The sequence below is a fragment of the Carassius gibelio genome, chromosome B20, assembly GCF_023724105.1.
Source record: "Carassius gibelio isolate Cgi1373 ecotype wild population from Czech Republic chromosome B20, carGib1.2-hapl.c, whole genome shotgun sequence".
NCBI lineage: Eukaryota > Metazoa > Chordata > Actinopteri > Cypriniformes > Cyprinidae > Carassius > Carassius gibelio.
This window is the reverse complement of record NC_068415.1, coordinates 18,123,020-18,142,701: the sequence shown is the minus strand read 5'-3', so window position 1 is coordinate 18,142,701 and position 19,682 is coordinate 18,123,020. Positions and strand designations below refer to the sequence as shown.

At 35.9% G+C, this 19,682-nt stretch overlaps 1 protein-coding gene across 1 annotated transcript in view; it reads right to left on the bottom strand.

The window, feature by feature from the left end:
- Nucleotides 1-17,248, bottom strand: part of LOC127983871 (meprin A subunit beta-like) — a 46,494-nt gene extending 29,246 nt beyond the window's left edge. The window contains exons 1-6 of the mRNA XM_052586253.1: nt 17,213-17,248; nt 7,869-7,887; nt 7,719-7,778; nt 7,595-7,638; nt 7,264-7,342; nt 6,918-7,035 (exon numbers count right to left, since the gene is read on the bottom strand). Coding sequence (XP_052442213.1) covers nt 6,918-7,035; nt 7,264-7,342; nt 7,595-7,638; nt 7,719-7,778; nt 7,869-7,887; nt 17,213-17,248 — 356 coding nt within the window. The remainder of the gene's footprint in view (nt 1-6,917; nt 7,036-7,263; nt 7,343-7,594; nt 7,639-7,718; nt 7,779-7,868; nt 7,888-17,212) is intronic.
- Between the last annotated feature and the right edge of the window lie 2,434 nt (nt 17,249-19,682).

The window sequence follows — 19,682 nt, the reverse complement described above, 5'->3', positions numbered from 1 at the left end:
ACAAAATTAGTATTTCCAAAATAACACTCTTTAAGTTTGCTAATCAGTAACATACTTAAATTATACTGATCATTAGTCTGACTTTAAGTACACAGAAGTATACCAAAATTTCAATTATAATGTACTTGTAATAGAAATAAAGCACACTTTAATTCATTAATCAAGCACATATGTTGTCCCACAGCCTATACTTGAAGTGTACTAAGCATACTTGAAGTTGTTCCACTTTAGCACATGAAAGTACACTAAATACACTTGAAATTGTGTTTAATTACAATTAAATTATAACTTAAACATATTTAGTACAAAGTTAGCATTCGCAAAATAGCACACTTTAAGTTTGCTAATCATTAACATACTTAAATTATACTGATCATTACTCTGACTTTAAGTACACAGAAGTATACCAAAATTTAATATACTTGGCATATTATATTTTCACCAGGGAGATGAAAAGGCATTGAGACTGTTCTTCAAGTTTTTATTTTATTTTACTGTTTGCTTCGCAATGAGAGGACTAAGACATAATTCACCCCAAAAAGATGTGGTGTGGTTGAGGATTTGAGAAATGGATTTCCTCAGAAAAAAGAATGAAGCACTTTATTCAGCAGATATCATAAACATGAGTAAGTCTCTTTTTATTTATTTGTACTAGTTTTCACATAACGTGTAAACATTTTACTAGTTAGACTTTTTCCAAAAACTTTTCCAAACTATAATTCCTGACTAAACGTATAATCAAGTGAAACATTATGAAGTTTCAATAACAATATACAATACTATACCATTCAAAAGCTTGATGTAAATAATATAAATGTGACAAACAGAGATAACTCTAACAAATGTAAAAACAATGCAGTTCTTTCGATTTATTCCCCCTAAAAAAACCTGAAAAATATTATCAGCTCTTTTCAACATTAATAATAATAATAATGATTATGATAATAAATGGGGTTTATTTGGTAGAAAATAAGATTGTTAAAAGGATTTCTGAAGGATTGTGTGACTGAAGTAAGGATGCCAAAAACATTGTTTGAAAGTCAGCTTTGATTGTTCCTAATAAACTGTTTAACTGCTCCCCCAAGTGGATATTAAATTATGTTGTGGGATAATTAAATATATTCTTAATAAACTACAAACATAAAATTATATACTTTTATTTTGTTCTCACATTCTTTCTTGTAAGTCCTCCCTCAGAGTGGCACAGTTGATGCAGCTCATTATGCGGCCCTTTGTCTTCTCAGGTGTAAATCACAATGATATTCATGATAGTCGATGCCTACTCGCATATGACTTTTACCAACAAAAAGTGTTTTAGAAAATTTAAATCAATATATTGTTTTCTGTGAATGAGTAAACAAGATGATTTTCACATCATTCAGAAAGAAAAATTCTAGGCTACAAGCTCCAGTTCTCAACTTTTCCGGCAACCAATTTTATGTGTTTTATTGCCTTATTCAAGTGATTTAACATTTTTAGTTTTTCACTAACCATGCATAACATTTTTTTTCTCAAAAATACAATCATGTACATGCATGCATTTCACATATTATTATAGCCCAGTTTGTGCTGATTACAGTGATATTAGACTTTACCCATTTAGATATTTATAAGAAACTGAAAAAAGCACAAATGTCAGGGCATGACAAAACTTCTCAAGGCCCCAAAAATACCCTTAGACTCCAGAGGGTTTTAATATAATAATTTAATAATGTAATAATTTATATAATAAATAATATAATAATTTCTTAATTCAAAATAAAATATTAATGAATTAATCTCTAACAATCCGGGTTGCTATGGTCAGTAGGGCTGTGTATCACCAACAAAGCCACGATATAAAACGTATCACGATACAGAGGTCATGATACAATGCATATCACGATACAAGACTGCACTGAATTTCACCTCAGCAGAATTTAGTAAAACAGCTGTTTATTAAAGAAAGACTGCATACTACATTGCCATTTTTAACTATTGGCAGAGCATGCAGAATGACATTAATATACTACATGCCAGGGAGCAAGAAAATAATAAGACCTTCTAAAAAGATTCACCATTTTTACAGCTTTCTTAATGGAAGAGTCAGAAATCAAATACATATAGTTTTAACTCTTCCAGAAAAAGGTTAAAGAAAGGCTTACCCTTACAATATTTACATTTGTGTAGAAAATATTGCGTCTGCTTGTTTGCTTAGGTGCGCACGGACAAGTTCAAAGCGTGTGCCAGCATTTTTGTGAACCAGAAGCAGTTTGACGTTAATTTCTGTCACAAGCATACTGTAGATCACGTTGCGATCACACTCAGACATTCAGGACCTTCAGTACACTGACCTTCAGTAATTAAAAAACTTAATTGCTCAAGAGCTACAGCTTTCTCAACATCCATCAGTATCATCTGGTACCATCAGTTTCTAAAGGAATTAAAGCTATGGTTTCACTGTTTGTTGAAAAGCTGTGTGTCTTTAAGCTTCAAGGTGCCAAGCATGTGCCACACCCCTCTTGGCTTGTTAATTTACTATTAACTTCTAGCTCCACCCACCTGATCTCAAGCCAATTAGGACCAGAGATGTATAAAGTACTAGAGACCCATACTTGAGTAAAAGTACAAGTGCTCTATCAAAAAAGTGACTTGAGTAGAAGTTGAAGTGCTCTTTAAGCACCACACTTAAGTAGAAGTACTAAAGTATTCAACATTTTTTGTACTTAAGTATTGCAAGTAGTCTATTTTAAAATTTACTACTCAAGTACTGAAAGTAAAAGTAGAAGTATTGTGTTATGTAGCTATTAAAGAAAGTAGTCAAAATTTGAACATATTGTTTTTACTATTTCAAATGATTAACCTAAAGGACAAACAAAATTCCTTTGACTGTAACTTCTTGTAAACAAAAAACCATTACTAGGGTTAGTTAGCCCAATTTGCAAAATTATGTCATTAATAACTTACCCTCATGTTGTTTCAAACCCATAAGACATCAGAGGGTCATTTAGAATTTTTTGAAGCATCGAAAATACATTTTGGTCCAAAAATAGCAAAAACTACGACTTTATTCAGCATTGTCTTCTCTTCCGTGTCTGTTGTAAGACAGTTAAAAACAAAGCAGTTTGTGATATCCGGTTCGCGAACGAATCATTCGATGTAACCGGATCTTTTTGAAACAGTTCACCAAATCGAACTGAATCGTTTTAAACGGTTCGCGTCTCCAATACGCATTAATCCACAGATGAATTAAGCTGTTAACTTGTTTAATGTGTCTGACACTCCCTCTGAGTTAAAACAAACCAATATCCCGGAGTAATTCATTGACTCAAACAGTACACTGACTGAACTGCTGTGAAGAGAGAACTGAAGATGAACACCGAGCCGAGCCAGATAATGACTCGTTCACGAGTCAAGAACCGTTTCTGTCAGACGCGTCCGATTCGTGAACCGAGGAGCTGATGATACTTCGCATGTGTGATTTAGCGTGAAGCAAACAGAAACACAGAGTGTCTGAACCGAAGTGATTCTTTTGGTGATTGATTCTGAACTGATTCTGTGTTAATGTTATAAGCCCAGGTGCAGTCAACGCCAATGACGCCATTGCGTCGAGCGCAAAAGAATCGGTGAACTGTTTTCTTCAACTGGTTTATTGAATCGAACTGTCAGAAAGAACTAACGTTACTGGTTATCCGAGAACCGATGCAACCGGTTCTTGACTCGTGAACGAGTCATTATCTGGCTCGGCTCGGTGTTCATCTCTCTCTTCACAGCAGTTCAGTCAGCACGCGCAGTCTCGCTTGATTCGCTCAATGATGTGCCAGCTTCATCAAACCTGCCATCTACAGTTCTGGCAGTGGTTTGTAATGGAATGATTCGTAACATTTTTATAATTGTAACGAGTAACGATGCAGCACATAAAAAAAATATCGGAGTAAAAGTATTAAACTCAGCGAAAATATGTACTGAAGTAAAAGTGGAAGTAGGAGAAAAAATAATACTCTAGTAAAGTACAGATACCGCCTTTTAGTACTTAAGTACAGTAGTGAAGTAGTTCTACTTCGTTACTATACATCTCTGATTAGGACACTGTAAATTGCTCCTGTGCCCACAGCACCTTCATTCTGGTGCACATGGATGCACTGTGCAGAGGACTGAGTTCTTTCTCCTTTGTTTTTGTTTTTTTCTCTGTATGTGTGTATATTTGACCATGTAAGTGCTTTTGTTTGACACTTAACTATTATTCTGTATTTCTTAAGTTTGTCCTAAATGTTTATTTAGTTGTTTTTCCTGCTTAAGCATGTTATTTAGACATGTATTTGAGATTTATAGTATGAGTAGATGGCCTTATGCATTGTTTAAATTACGTTATTTCCTGTTAATTCAATGTTATGTTTATTGTTAACTAAATCATTGTAATTCTGTCCTTTTGTAGAAACCACACGCTCACACACATACACCCCTAAATACACACCCATACCTGATTTGGAAGGGAAAGAAAGACCTTAAAATCAGAGTGACTAGACTGGACCTGTTCTTATTGACAGCCCCATTGGCTTCAAGCTAGCTAACTAAGCAACCTCCTACTCCTTTTCAATATTCAAGTGGAGATCACTAAACTGGAAGATCACCAGTGTTTTCAGAAAGCAAGCGAATTTATCCACAGTGAAGAGAGAGAGATAGTGCGCAGGGGCGTGTCTAGAGCATTTTCAGTGGGGGGGCCATGCTGGGGCACTACCTCCGAATGGGGTGGCCGCCAGTGACCAAAAAAAAAAAAAAAAGCTAAATACTACAGTATATTACGTAAATCCTATTGATTTTATTGATTTAATTTTTTTTACTGGAATAAAGTTACTTGTAAACAAATGCAGTAATAAACCACTTTTTTTTTATTAATTTAGTTTTTTTGTCATCCCTGTATATATCTATTAAGTTACATTTGAGAATATATATATATATATATATATATATATATATATATATATATATATATATATTTTTTTTTTTTTTTTTTTTTTTTTTTTAAAGAAACTCCCTATATCTTTACTTCATGGCTTGGCACTGCTCTCTTGCCTTCAAAAGAAACACTTATGTTTGTCTGTTATTCTCAATCTCAAAAAAAAAAAAAAAAAAAAAAAAAAAATTCTAATTGTGAATGAAATGCACAGAATGCATCCATGTCATTTCACGTGTAAATGACTAAGTTAGGCCTGACAATTTAACTGACTATCTAACTGACTTACTCTCATGCATTAACAAGTAACGTGTCACCATACAATTATTATTATGGAACATTCTGTGCATATTGTCATTCGGTGCAATCTTGCTATTTGGTCACTGTCACAAAATAAACTGATACAAAATATGCAAATCACCATGACTGTTTATTGTTTGAAAGCGCCAGCAGCGTATTTTACTTTTATTGTGTTTTATTAAACTTTGACTGAACATTCGATTGAAATCAACCACGACCAACGCGAGCAGAGCCTGACGGTGTAAAAATATTGATCTGAGAAAACCTTACAAACATATTAAACCATACATAAAGGTTACATACCAGCTCTTTGTTCGGTGTTTTGTGATGTGTCGTTCTTGAACGATTCGAATCTTTAATGTGACTAGGGAAGAACGAGTCGTCTCTATGACGGCGACATCACTTTGAAGGTTTTTTTTTTTTTTTTTTTTTACAGTGGATTGTAATCTCCAAAAATTACCTTGTTGTATGATTTATGTCTTTTGAGTTCACCCTTCAGATTAGACTATAGAACTGTAGTGTTACTTGTTTAGGATTCAAAATGTTATTTGCTTTTAATTTATGTCATTATGTCCTTTTTTAGCAAGCATCTTATACATATATAAGACCAATTTAAGCAATTATTATACCAGCAAACTCAGAATTGGATAAAAAATTTAACTAGGCTATAAATACTTGGATTATTATATAGCCTAGTATTTATTTACTGATAGACAGTCAAAAAGACAAATTATTCAATATTTTATTTATAACAAGGTTTTATTTATTTATACAATAATAACACACCACAGATCCTCAAGAAACAGTTACAAAAACACAGTGACAGAAATGTCAGAAATAGCGTATGTGGCTGTCATGTGATTAAGGAATGATTTGAACCCGAAGACTTGTCAGACAAGAGGTGAGTTAGTCACAGACTGAAGACCCAGGTAAAGAATTCATTAATCTTTTCTGTATCTTTATAGCATTTTATTTTTGTATTGTTTGTAGTGTGATCAACGTTTGCGTAAGTACTAGATGTGTTGGGGAAGTAACCCGTAACTACATTTTGGTAAAATGAACGAAATTAATCGGAAAAAGATTCGTTCATTTTGCTGAACGCGACTCAAAAGTTCGAGTCGGTAAAATGATCAGAACTTCTCATCACTGGTGTCTCGACTTCCCACACTTGATAAAGTAAAAGTCCAAGTCCGCGACAAGCGGTTGTTTCTCTGACGACCGACGCTGCGGCTGCACTTCTTTGAATCGCTTGAGTCTATAAAATGATTGGCCATAAAATGAACCAATCACAAGACATCTTATAGGGGGGGCACCTGGGGTGGCCAATCGAATTCCTGGGGGGGTGGTGCCCCCCCTGGCCACCACGTAGACCCGCCCCTGATAGTGCGTGCACAGAGTTGCCAGGCTGCCAAAAATAAGAATATTGCTATCTGTTCCAAGAATTACGACTATTTACGTCTCTTTCATGCTTTTTTTTTTGCTTTTTTTGTTTTTTTTTATGCGAATTTTGTCATTGTTCTGGAGCACACTATAACTTACCGATAACATAGTCATACTCTAAAAAAAGGTTTGGTTTCATGGGGATTTTAAAAGTAACATAATAAATAAAAAAATAGAGTTTTGATTTATTGCACAATGTGTGAAGATGAGTTTAAATGTGTGTAGTGTTTTGAATTTTTCTTACCCTTTGCCTTTAAATACAAAAATGTAGTTTGGCTCTCCATCCCAGGGTTTAAAGTCAATACAGGTCTTGAGTCTGTATTGCTCAAATGCTCTCAGTACCACACCTTTAGCGTTGATGTCTCTATATATATATATATATATATATATATATATATATATATATATATATATATATATATATATATATATATATATATATTTTTTTTTTTTTTTTTAAGACAGAAAAGAAAACTAAGAGAGTATAGTGAGTGCATAATTTGGAGCAAATATTAAGTTAGAATTATATTATCATATACAGGTCAAAGCATAAATTCAACAGAACTGAATCAGTTATTATATTCACTGACCAAGGCTGCAGTCTAGGACATATGGCACAGTGGTTGGCCAGCGATACTTTTCATCCCGAATAGTGTTTCTGTATTCTCCCTGTTAAATACAAACAAGGATTTATTTTATATAAATAAAAAAATATTATTTAGATTTTTATGATGTTGAGTGTATATAACTGTATTCACACATTAGTTTGACCTCCTGAAGTTAATGTTGACATTTTCTGAACTTTTAGAGTGTCCTTAAGAAAATATTGCATAATTTTTTTTTAGGCCCAGAGATTAAGGCCCTACTTTGTATCCTGTTTGTGGAAAGTGGCATAAGAATTTGTTCATAGAAAACACTGACCTCATTTATCAGAATGTCTCCTTCCACCAGGTCAAGTCCTGCCGCTGTTGAATGAGACAGCAGTTAATGCAAAACTGTTATAGAAATTATGCTACAGATTTAAGATATTAATGTTTCCACAAACCTTCATTTATTTCAAATATATCCTGGCCTTTTCCATTATCCACATCAATCACTGTATTTCCTACAAAAAAGGTAAAATTCAAAACATATTATATAAATAAAATAAACAGTTGTGTTAATTGAATATATTTTTATATAAATTATGACTCACCTGTGAGTGAAGATGTTGGCTTTGAAGGAAAACATGGTATGAAATAACCACAAACTATCATAAAACTCATTCAGTCTTGAACAAGGTCATTGTATTTTAACATAACAATAGCCATGCTAGTTTTGCTTAATCACAATATTAATAAACACATGATCGCAAATCTCCACCCCCTGGATCCCATTTCCTTCACTAAACCTACCCATCTCCTCCCCCTGGATCCCATTTCCTCCCCTAAACCTACCCATCTCCACCCCCTGGATCCCATTTCCTCCCCTAAACCTACCCATCTCCACCCCCTGGATCCCATTTCCTCCATTAAACCAACTGTACCCATCTCCACCCCCTGGATCACATTACTCCCCTAAACCTACCCATCTCCTCCCCCTGAATTCCATTTTCTGCCCTTAACATACCCATCTCTTAACCACTGGATCAAATGGTTCCAATTACTCTTGTACATATTGTTGTACACGAGTACTTATTGAAGTGAAAAGTCTTGTTATCAATGTTCTTTTACACATTTGTAATTACACATACCATCCTGAAGGTTGTTACATGTGTGTAGTTACATAAATATTACAGCTGTAGATACTATGTACCATTGTGTACTTACACTGTCATTACATACTATGTATACATTTAGTTACTATGTAAGTACACAGGCATTAGGGACACAATATAAAGTGGGAAAGAAAATGTCCTTGAATTAATTTTCTTACCACCCCCCACAAATAAATACATAAAAAATAAATAAAATTTGCTGAAGATTTACTCACCCTTGTAATGGTAAAATGTTTCCAACTCTTATTGTGAGGCAATAACTCTGAGAGTATTGTAGAATAAGAAAAAAAAAACGGGGTTTATTCTTGCAAGAAATTCAGACAGATATACAGAGCATCTGCACAGTGTGTGACAAAGAGGAACACTTTGACTCAGTATTTATATCCCAATCAACCCAGGATGTTTCTATCTCATCCAATCATAATGCATACTCACCATCCATCTCCTTTTAGGGTATCTATAACAGAAAATTTGATAGTGTTATATTAACACTCACAGTGAGAAAGTTAACACTTTTTTTTCTGGATTATATACAGGTCCACCCTTGATCGAGTTAAATTAACACTTTAAACACTTTTTTTTTTTTACACTTGCAGAGTAAAAAAAAAAAAAACCTTTCTAAAAAGTTGCATACATCAAGTTTATTTTAATAAGTATACTTTATGTAGCAAGTATACAAATATCAGTGTTCTAGTAGTATACTTGTATAAGTGTACTGTTTCAATACTCCTTGGGCCTAAATTGGCCCACTTTTAAATATACTTTATGTATAACAGTAGCTAATTTTGAGTACACAACTAGTTAACCTCTATGTTTTTAGATTGTACTTTAATTATACTAAAAGGTATACTGATAGTTTATTAATTAAATACTTTGTACACTTTGAAGTATAGTCTCAGTAAAATACTAGTTTAGTAGTTTTATACTGCAAGTATACTAAAAACAAAACATAAAAACTTTACATCATACTTTAAGTATACTTCTATGTCCCTAATTAGGTTTGAATTTGTATATATTTTGTTATATGAATATCTGAACAAACAAAACATCCAAAGAAAGAAAAGGGTATCTGCTTGTAAATAAAAACATTTTGTTCTAGCTTCATGCAATCTCTTTTTTAAACACTTTAATATGGGTAAGTTTCATAAAAATGACTTAGAACATAACATAATTTGATGATAATCAGAACATAGATAGAGTCGATGAACACCCCAAAGCTTGACTGAAATTATTACCTCTTCATAGGTCTACATTTTATTCCATAATGTTACAGTTTTGATGCTGTTTCATGTCAGAGGATCGTGTTAGATTACGTCTTAGTATCTGTTGTTTCGTTTTCTTCTCCACTTTTGTGTGTGTTTTTTTTTTATTCTGTTCAGAAGATGTGTACTAGTACCCTCTACCATATAACATTTAAAACACATATTCTAGGAGCACAAGTATAGCTTAAATATATTTAGACGTTTCCTATAAGTAAAGTATACTTAAATGTCAATTTAAGTATATTTCTGAGGAACACATAAAATCAATTTCTGAGAAGTACATAAAAAGTAAACTAAAAGCATACTTTCCAATTTTTTATTTTAATGAAATATACTAATAGCTCTTTTGAATAAACTTATTTTTCGTAAGGGCAACACTGTAAGCATTCACCGCTAGTACAATTAGTGTTTTCACTCTATTGTTGGCTAGATCTGTTTTTAAACCACAAAAAATATCACCTTAATACTTCTTTGTAAATTATTATTTGAAGTAACAAAACCATTGTTAATTTGCGATTCCCGTGGCTGCAAGAACCATGATTTTTGGTTTAATTCATGTTAAAACCATTTAATGTTCATAATGGAACATAGAAACTCAGAGAGATCTGTTGTTGGTGGTGAAATCATTAACAACATTAAAAGTCCCCCAAATTTCACAGGATTATGAATGTAGGCTACCTGAAAGCATGGCTCCATAGTTAGGAGTGGATGATTACATTAGTTGTTTGCAGGGGCGTAGCAACCGGGGGGGACGGGGGGGACACGTCCCCCGCACTTTTAGAAACAGGTGATTCTGACCCCTGCTAATTTTTTTTTTTTTTTTTTTTTTTTTTTTTTTTTTTTTTTTTTTTTTAGGATCCAGCGTGAATATTTCCTGTAGTGTTCTCTGATTTGTTACTTAGATTTGAGTGAAGTAACATTCAGCCAATCACAGAGCGAATCATCTCCTGGGCGCGTCTGCTATGAGCTTCAAATCTCTTGTTGCTCTTCTGAATTTTCGTTCGTTCGTTTGTTCACTTTGCTATTAGGCCGTCTGGGATAAAATGCACCCCAGAAAAAAGTAAAGGACGATTACATCCTTTTTTCAAACACACACTGTAAGTATGTTACAGTATGTCGCGATGACACGAATCGCGCGATAAAGTTTTCATGTTATGATTTAACCTATTGAACCCGTATGGACCTCGTCACGTCGCGCCGGATTCAGTGTGTTAAATGCTCTCCTAATTGTCACTTTGGATAAAAGCGTCTGCTAAATAAGACGTAACAATATTATTGGTTTCCGCTGTCTTTTGTTTGTCTACGTGCTGCTCGCGGAGTAAAATTATAATTTCAAAATAAATCATATTTGTTTTGCAACGAATATCTTAAAATACTTTATCAAATTTTATTCTTTTAATTCATAACTGTTACTTTATGTCCTAACTAGTCTGCAGGAAAGGCAGGCTGTGACGTCACTGGCAGAGAGAGGGGTCAGTTGCTCAACCTCTCCAGAATGTGTACAGGTGAGATTTGGGTTACTCCGTCGCGGTATCCCCGAAGCAATCTAAAATAGTCAGAATATAAACACTTATTATAGGTGATTCAGGACAAGCCAAAAACACGGTTTGGAAAATAGATTCATGTTGTACTCGCTTATTATATACATTTTTCTACATTTTGAACACAAACAAAGTTACGGACCGCAGCTCTGGTTTGTTGTTTTGGATTTTTTTGGTTGTTTCTGTCTCATATTTTTCATAAAATGTATGTTTTATAAAATTACTGTAGATGTAATCTGTATACTCATTTAACACCTGTTTTTGTCCAACTGTTAAAAAAAAAAGTTATTGTTCAAATGAAGTGCAACTGAAATATTGTAAATATCATAAAATATCTTTATTTCATAAAAAAAAAAAAGAAAATAAATTATAGATGGTCTCCCATTGGTCTCAAAGTCCTGCGGTATTTTTAAATTTCGAGTATGATTTAACAAAAATAGGTTCCTGTAAGCTATCATGTCATGTTCCCAAATTTGAAAAAGTAAAATGCCAATTGGTATTCTATTTAGAATTTATTATGAACATCAGCTTTGGGTCAAATCACCATACAGCTGCCCCCCCCCACTTTTAAAATGGCTGCTACGCCCCTGGTTGTTTGTTATTCATGCCACAATGCATATTACTGTAATAGTGTTTATTAATAACCATTGCTATATCTGATAACTTTCTCTAGTGCTCTTATGAATGTTATAGAATTAATATTTCATTTCATTATGTAACCTACTCTACTTGTTCTACAAGTGTGTGCACTAGTGTTAAATGCCAGGGGAGAGCAGGGCACAAAGTAACACTTTTTGACTTTCTGTTTGTGTACACACACACACACACACATACATATATAATCCACATTAATTTTACACCTGTCTAGTATAAATATGTTGCTTTGTTTCATAATTACAGTGTATACACATTTCTTTATCTACCCTCAAAAGGAAGTGAAATGTGACAACATGCAACAAGGTTAAAATGTCTGATCAAATGGTAACAATATATACATGACAAACTAAAATATTTTTTTTGTTAATAAAATAAAACATTTAAAAAATAAATAAATAATGGCATTTTTTAAGAATTAAAAAAATAATGTGATTTTAGATTTTGACAATGAACACATTGCAACCATGCTTGTGACGGCCCACATAAATGAGCAAATAATAATTTCTAAACATTGCACTGACTAAACATTGACTGTCAGTCTTCATTCACATGTTTCTCATTGTTACTCCTTAAAATTTATTAAAGTAAATAGTGTATAGTACATTGCCAATGTCACAGAATAGCACATTGTAACGCAATGTTACAACATGCCCCATATGTGCAAGTGGAATTTAAAACTGGTTACTGTCTTCTGCTAGTTATCAAAGCATTAAAAAAAATAAAATTAAAATAATAGCAGATTTGTCTCAATGAATATAAAAAACTGAGATGAAAAATGTACTAAAGCCAGAATTTTAATTTTACTATGTTAAAATAAATGTTCATCTTCAAAAAATATATTTGAATTTTGGTGCACATTATTTTTTCTTCTTCTTTCTTTTTTCTTATTTTTTATCTTCATAATGTTTATATCAACATATTTGGCTGTATGCCACTTTCACTTCACTTCATATTGTAACTAAAAAATACTTTACATTTTGTTATGACAACATGTGTGGAAATATTCAAACCACGTGTGTTACAACTTATAACTCTGCGTTACTTTGTGCCCCGCGCTCCCCTACTGTTTTTGAAAGCATTGATAGTGCTTCTGACAGATAATATCATGGTTATTTACAGTTTTTTTCAATTGCTTACACACTAAAATTAGAACTTTCCCACAATTAGCAAAACCTTACACTGAAGGAGCAAAACACCGGCCTAGATTTGCACAACTGTAAGCACATTGTCAGCTTCACACTTTTTGCAAAACATTACACACAGTGATTTGCAAAACACTAAACACACTTGTATGCATTTGACACAGAAATTTATCATGATGTAATTTCCTTGCAATTTCAAAGCAAAGGCTTTCAAATGAGCACACCCATGAACTGATTGGTTAAACACAGGCACCAGGTGTGCACACACACTGGTGCTTAATTGTATACACACCAATCAGGTTAAAGCACTATAAAAAGGCAACAGGTAAGTTCACCTGTCTTCAACAAAAATGTATGGTGTCAGAGGAAGAGGGAGAGTGCGGATGAGAGGGGGAATCCAGAGAGTACCAGGTGGAGGAAGAGGCCAAGGAAGAGGGAGAGGAAGAGGAAGAGGGAGAGGAAGACCTGGAGGAGGGGTAGGACATGCACAAAGAAGAAGACAACCAAATCTGTGTAACGAAATTCGTGCTACAATTGTGGACCATGTAATAAAGCACGGACCAACACTGAGGGAGGCTGGATTGAGAGTACAGCCTAATCTAAGCAGGTATACGGTGGCATCAATAGTTCGGACATTTCATCAAGAGCACAGGTGTGAAACTTCTCTTCAGTCAACAGAAAATCCATTGATTACTGCATGTACTATATCAACAGTACTGTATATGTACTCTATATTTTGGTACTGTATATATTCCTGTATGTATAATTTTACAGTAAGCTGTGTATTTTGTTTGGCCAACATAGGATTGAACGTCATGAACACCAAGGAGGGAGGGGCCACATATTCACACAGGAACAAGAGAGAGAGATCATAAACCTTGTTTTGGCAAATAATGCAATCAGACTTCGAGAAATTCAAGCCCATATTGTCAATGATCACCTAATTTTCAATAGTGTCCAACAGGTTTCTCTGTCAACAATAGCCCGTATCCTTAAAAAACATTAAGTTCTGATGAAACAACTGTATAAAGTGCCATTTGAAAGAAATTCAGACAGGGTGAAAGTCCTGCAGCATGAATATGTGGTGGTACGTTTTGTTCACTGACTGTAGTATTGTGTATTGCACACATAAACTTTTTACTGTACATGTAATTTTACTGTATAGCAGACCTATACTGATCTACACAATGTAATATTTTGCAGTATTTCAGAGAGTTTTGCAAATGGATGTGGAGGAAGTCCCGCATGAGTTTATTTACAGTGTTGAGGCTGGATTTAAACTGAAAACAGTACGAAGAAGGGGAAGAAACATCAATGGCCACAGGTTTATTGTCAATGTACCAGAGAAACGTGGGGGTAACATTACCCTTTGTGCTGCCATTACACAGAATGGGGTCCTCCACCGCCATGCCAACTTGGGTCCTTACAACACTGAACCCATTCTTACATTTTTAGACAGATTACACAATATCATCACAGCAGCAAACCAAAGGGACCAGATACAATACATTGTCGTCTGGCACAATGTAGCTTTCCATCATTCTGCTCTGGTCCAAAGCTGGTTTCAACAACACCCACAATTTACAGTTCAATACCTACCGCCATACTCCCCCTTCCTGAACCCCATCGAGGAGTTCTTCTCAACATGGCGGTGGAAGGTTTAGGATCTCCGGCCCTATGTCCAGATGCCCCTCATTCAAGCTATGGAGGAAGCATGTGATCAAATTGAACCAGCCTCCATACAAGGGTGGATTCGTCACCCGAAAAAATTCTTCCCACATTGCCTTGCAAATTAAAATATAGCCTATGATGTTGACGAGGCCCTGTGGCCAGATCCAACTAGGCGGAGAGATGTTTAGTTTTTTTTTTTTTTTTTTTTTCGGTACTGAACTGAATATGTAATATGTTACAGTATTACTGTAGGCTTAGAGTACAATGGTACGTTCAGTAATACTGTAATATATGAAAACTGGAAAATGTTTTATGAATGTTTTGTTGAAATGTTCAGTATTGACTGACTTGAGTACATGAAAATAAATTAATATTTTCATCAGTCTGCACAATTTTTAGTTTGAGCACAGGAGTGTTTAACTGATTCAAACAGAGTCAGACCATATGATGGTTGTGTTTATGTTATGACAACAAAATAAGGTTTTTATAAGACATTGTATAGTTTTGACAAAAGTGTTTCATTTTGCAAAAGATCTTAGGTGTTGTGCTACTTTTGTGTAGTGTTGTGCTAATTGTGTGAAGGGGTTTGAAAGACCGGGCCCTGTTTTCAAAATTGTGCTTAAGCGATTGAAAAAATCTGTAATTCGGGTCTTTTTGATACAGTTTAAGTGTGATTCTGTGTTGCCAGATAATGCTATTAAAACTAACAAAAACCAACACCTAAACAAAAACAAATCAAAATTATTTCAAATCTTTCCAACTCTTATGAGGCAATAACACAGACATTGTAGAAGAAGAAAAAAACGATGTTTATTCTTGCAAGAAGATCAGATAATCATACAGAGCATCTGCACAGTGTGTGACAAAGAAGAATAATCAACATACGTCTGCTTTTAGGGTATGTATTACAGCAAAAAAGACCCATAAAAATAGCCCAACAAAAGCACTGCATCACAGACATTTCTGCTGGTGTAAAATTTATTCTGAAGCAATATTTTATATGTGTTTTATTAGCTTTTACATTTATCTGCATATTTTTTATATTGACCTCAGGATGTTATTTACCTTCTAAAGTCCATTTTTTTAAACCTTGTTAAATTTATGCATCATATTTCATGTCAATTCTTACAGCTGATAAATAGATTCAATTTACACTTAGGCCCTATAAAATTTTTATTCATATAATTTACATTGCACAATTACAACTGCAATAAATGGTGTTATGAGATAAAGGTTTTAAATAAATGTAGAACATTTTTAATATGGGATGGGATAATATGCCATCTTGTGCTGTGGTGCTGGGCTGGCGGCCATCTTGTGCCGTGGCGCTGGGCTGGTGGCCATCTTGTGCTGTGGTGCGGAGCCGGTGGCCATCTTGTGCTGTGGCGCTGGGCTGGCGGCTGTCTTGTCTGGAGATACAGGCCTAGAGTTGGCCAACGTGTCTAGAAAGACAGGTGTGTCTGGGGAATCCCATTGAGGACGATGGTGTAGGTACATGGTGAACCCCCAAAAGTCCAGGATCTCTATCCCCTTCATCTCCCACTCAGGCACAGGGTCATCCAGGCAGGCGTTAAATAGGTCCTTCAGTGCCTCATCATTACATCCATCCCTACTGCCATCGTCCAAAATATCTGTGCTAAACCACCCACCTAACTCCCCTTTTGACGGAGGGTGATAAGGTTCAAGAACTTCCCCCTTGGCTCCTCCATGCTGGCTGGGGAACGGATACGAAATCCCACACTGCTGGATCTGGGCATGATGGAGTCCTTCTGTCACGAACGTACACACAAACAGAAAGATCCAATTGCAGTGTTTATTAGGGAGAATCCAAAAATCGTAGTCCAGACAGGCAAGAGGTCAATATTAACAAAAGCAGTCCAAAAACAAGAACCGCGAAAACCACTAGGGAACACGAGAAAGCAGGGTGACTGTTTTGAGGTATTTATTTGGGGCTGGTTAGTAAAGGTTTGCAATCACTATGGCACATCCGGTTAAAATGCAATGACTCTGATGTTTCTTCTTTCATTTTTATTCTCCACTGTAGATATGTGGGTATGTGTGGTTCTGAAAGTATACACACAATAATGGTAAATAAAAGGTACACAATAATAAGTATAACAACAATAAACATTTACAACAATATTATATAGTTACAAAAGGCATTAAATAGGATTAACTATATTCAATGTATAATTACAATAAATCAACATTATGTACAGACTGCTCTGAGCGGGACTCGAACCCGCGGCCGTAACATTATTAGCGCCATTCCGGCGGTCTTATGTAAACAAATGACGGTGCAATTTTAGAACGTTAATCTTGAGGCATTTATAGGTACACATGCAAGTAAGCATATAATCCACATAACGGGTCTGATAAGCATATAAACAGCTGTCATAAACTATCATAATCACATTAATTCACACAAAGGAATGGCAATTGCTGAATCTTTGTACGCACGCATACAGTATTGTGATACTGATAAGTCTGTGATTATCTTAAACCGCAACAATACACAAATGTATTAATAACAAAGATAAGAACATTTGAACTTACTTCTAGCTGCACGCACACACTTGAAATAAACTTTGGAGAACACTCATTAGCTCCGCACTAAACTTTCTGATGCAACACACTTCTATATCCTTTGGCGGAACTACTTTCAGATGACGCTAAAGCTGATTCGTAGTTTCAACTGTCAATTAAAAAGCCCACCAATAGCATTCACTGTCCATTGTTTGTTATCACAGTCCTTTACAACACATAAAACAAGGACTCCATGAAACAGATAGAAACAACCGGGTATATATGGACAGATAAAAATGATGAAAGTGGGGACAACTGAGTGCAATTAACAGGTGTGCAATTAACCGTGATGAATCAGACAAAGGCTGGTGGGAAATGTAGTGGCTGCAGTGGGGTGACTATGGGGAAGTGAAACCACTAGTGGACACCCAGGGAAACACAGACCAGACACTGTGACAATCAAGTCCTGCTGCTGTTGAATGAGACAGCAGATGAAGCAAAACTGTTCTAGAAATTATGCTACAGATTTAAGATTTTATATTAAAGGTCCTGTTTTTCGTTCTTTTTTGAAGCTTTGATTGTGTTTACAGTGTGCAATATAAAATGTGTTCATGTTTCGCGTATCTGTATACCGCTTTTTTTCACTGTCATAAAAACGGGCTGATGACTTCCTTGTTCAATAAAGTCCCTATGTAATGATACGTAAATACGTAACGAGTTCTGATTGGGCCAGCGGTTCCTGTGTTGTGTTTCGACAGCAGCTTAGCGCACACGGCTGTCAGGATTTGGCAAGGGAGGACCCAGATGCAGAATTATCAGGGGGGAACAGTTTATTAACAAGCGTGAAACACAGCTGATGTAGTAAGACAGTCCACAATAGGGCAGGGCACACAACAGGGGAACAGGCTGGTCAGAAGGACATGGCCCCAGACTCTGTGGCAAAAGGAGACCTGGTAGCTACTCCAGTAGGAAGGGCCTGACCCAGTTGAAGGAACCACAATGTCTGTCAGGTCAGAAGAACCAGCGACCAGGGAGGATTCAGGAAGCAGGGCAGGAACCAACACAGACACAAAAGACAAAACAGGGGAGACAAGAATTTGACATAAAAGTAAACTTGCAAACCAATGCCTAGAGAGAAAAGAAAACTGAAAAAAGGGAAAAAACAAAGTAATACTAGAAATAACTGGAATTAACTGAAAACAAAAGGATAACAATTGGAAAAAGCTAGGAATAACTAACTAGAACTACAAACCAAAATAAAGAAAACAGCAACCTTGCTGAAAACTAGAAAGAAAATAAAAAGATGGGAAAAACCCCAAAAGGTTCTATAACAAAGAAACTAAACTACAAAGACTAGAACTAGACTACACATGGGAACAAGTGAAAACTAGAAAACAAGAGGGAACCAAATAAGTTGCAATACACTGATTAAAGAGTTCTCACAAGACTAAATGTATAAGCAAGAGAATGTACACAAGGCACACACAAAACGAACCAGCAAAGACCAGAGGGAAATGATCACAATATAAAGGGAGCAGAGCACACAAGGATCAGGTGAACAATTAGACAAACAAAAGGACTAAACAAGGGGGTGTGATGATTAGAAACGAGGAGGCAGTACAAGGGGAACACACGGCCAACATAAACCAAGACACAACCATGTGCTCAGGCACAAAATGAACAGAGACACATTAAACAAAGATAGGACAGACAAGACTGTCAGGGTAGGATCCTGAAAGTACCCCCCCTCCAAAGGACGCCTCCTGGCGTCCATCCGGGGTGGAGTTAAATGGGTCACAGGGTTGGTAGGGAGCCAAAATGGTACGTACTTGGGGGGTGGGTGGGAAGGGACCCATGGATGTCCAGGCCTGTCAGGAAACACAGGGGGTGGGATGGGAAGGGCGGAAAATGTTCCAGGGGAATGGTTTAATGCCGACCAGGGTGGTGCCATCTTAGGAAAACTTTGCAGACCGTGACCGACAGAGGGTGGGTTAAGGGTGGGGGCATAGTTAGTGGCACCACTACCAGCACATTTCACAGGTGAAGGTCTCCTTCTGGACTGGGTATTACGGCCAAACTCCAGGATATTCTTCGTAGGCAAGACATGACTAACCAGGGATTCGGAGGTGGCATCAAAGACAAGTTGAGGGCTCTCTGGAAGGGTCTCCTTGGATAGAACATGGACAGTTTTCGAAGGTACAGCATGAGAGATAATGTCATCTTCTGTGGGCTTTACATGACTGACAAGACTTTCAGGGTTGGCCTCCAAGGATGCGACAAGACTGACAAGAACTGCTTCTGCAGCGGGGGGAGAGTCTGGAGTGGCCTCTGGGGATATAATAGGGATGCTCTTAGGAGCCTCTGGACCAAGTTCAAATACTGACACTGGACAGCCCTTGGGACTTGTTGAAATGCCCTCCTGGGCTGCAGGAATAGGCTCAGGAACCGACTCTT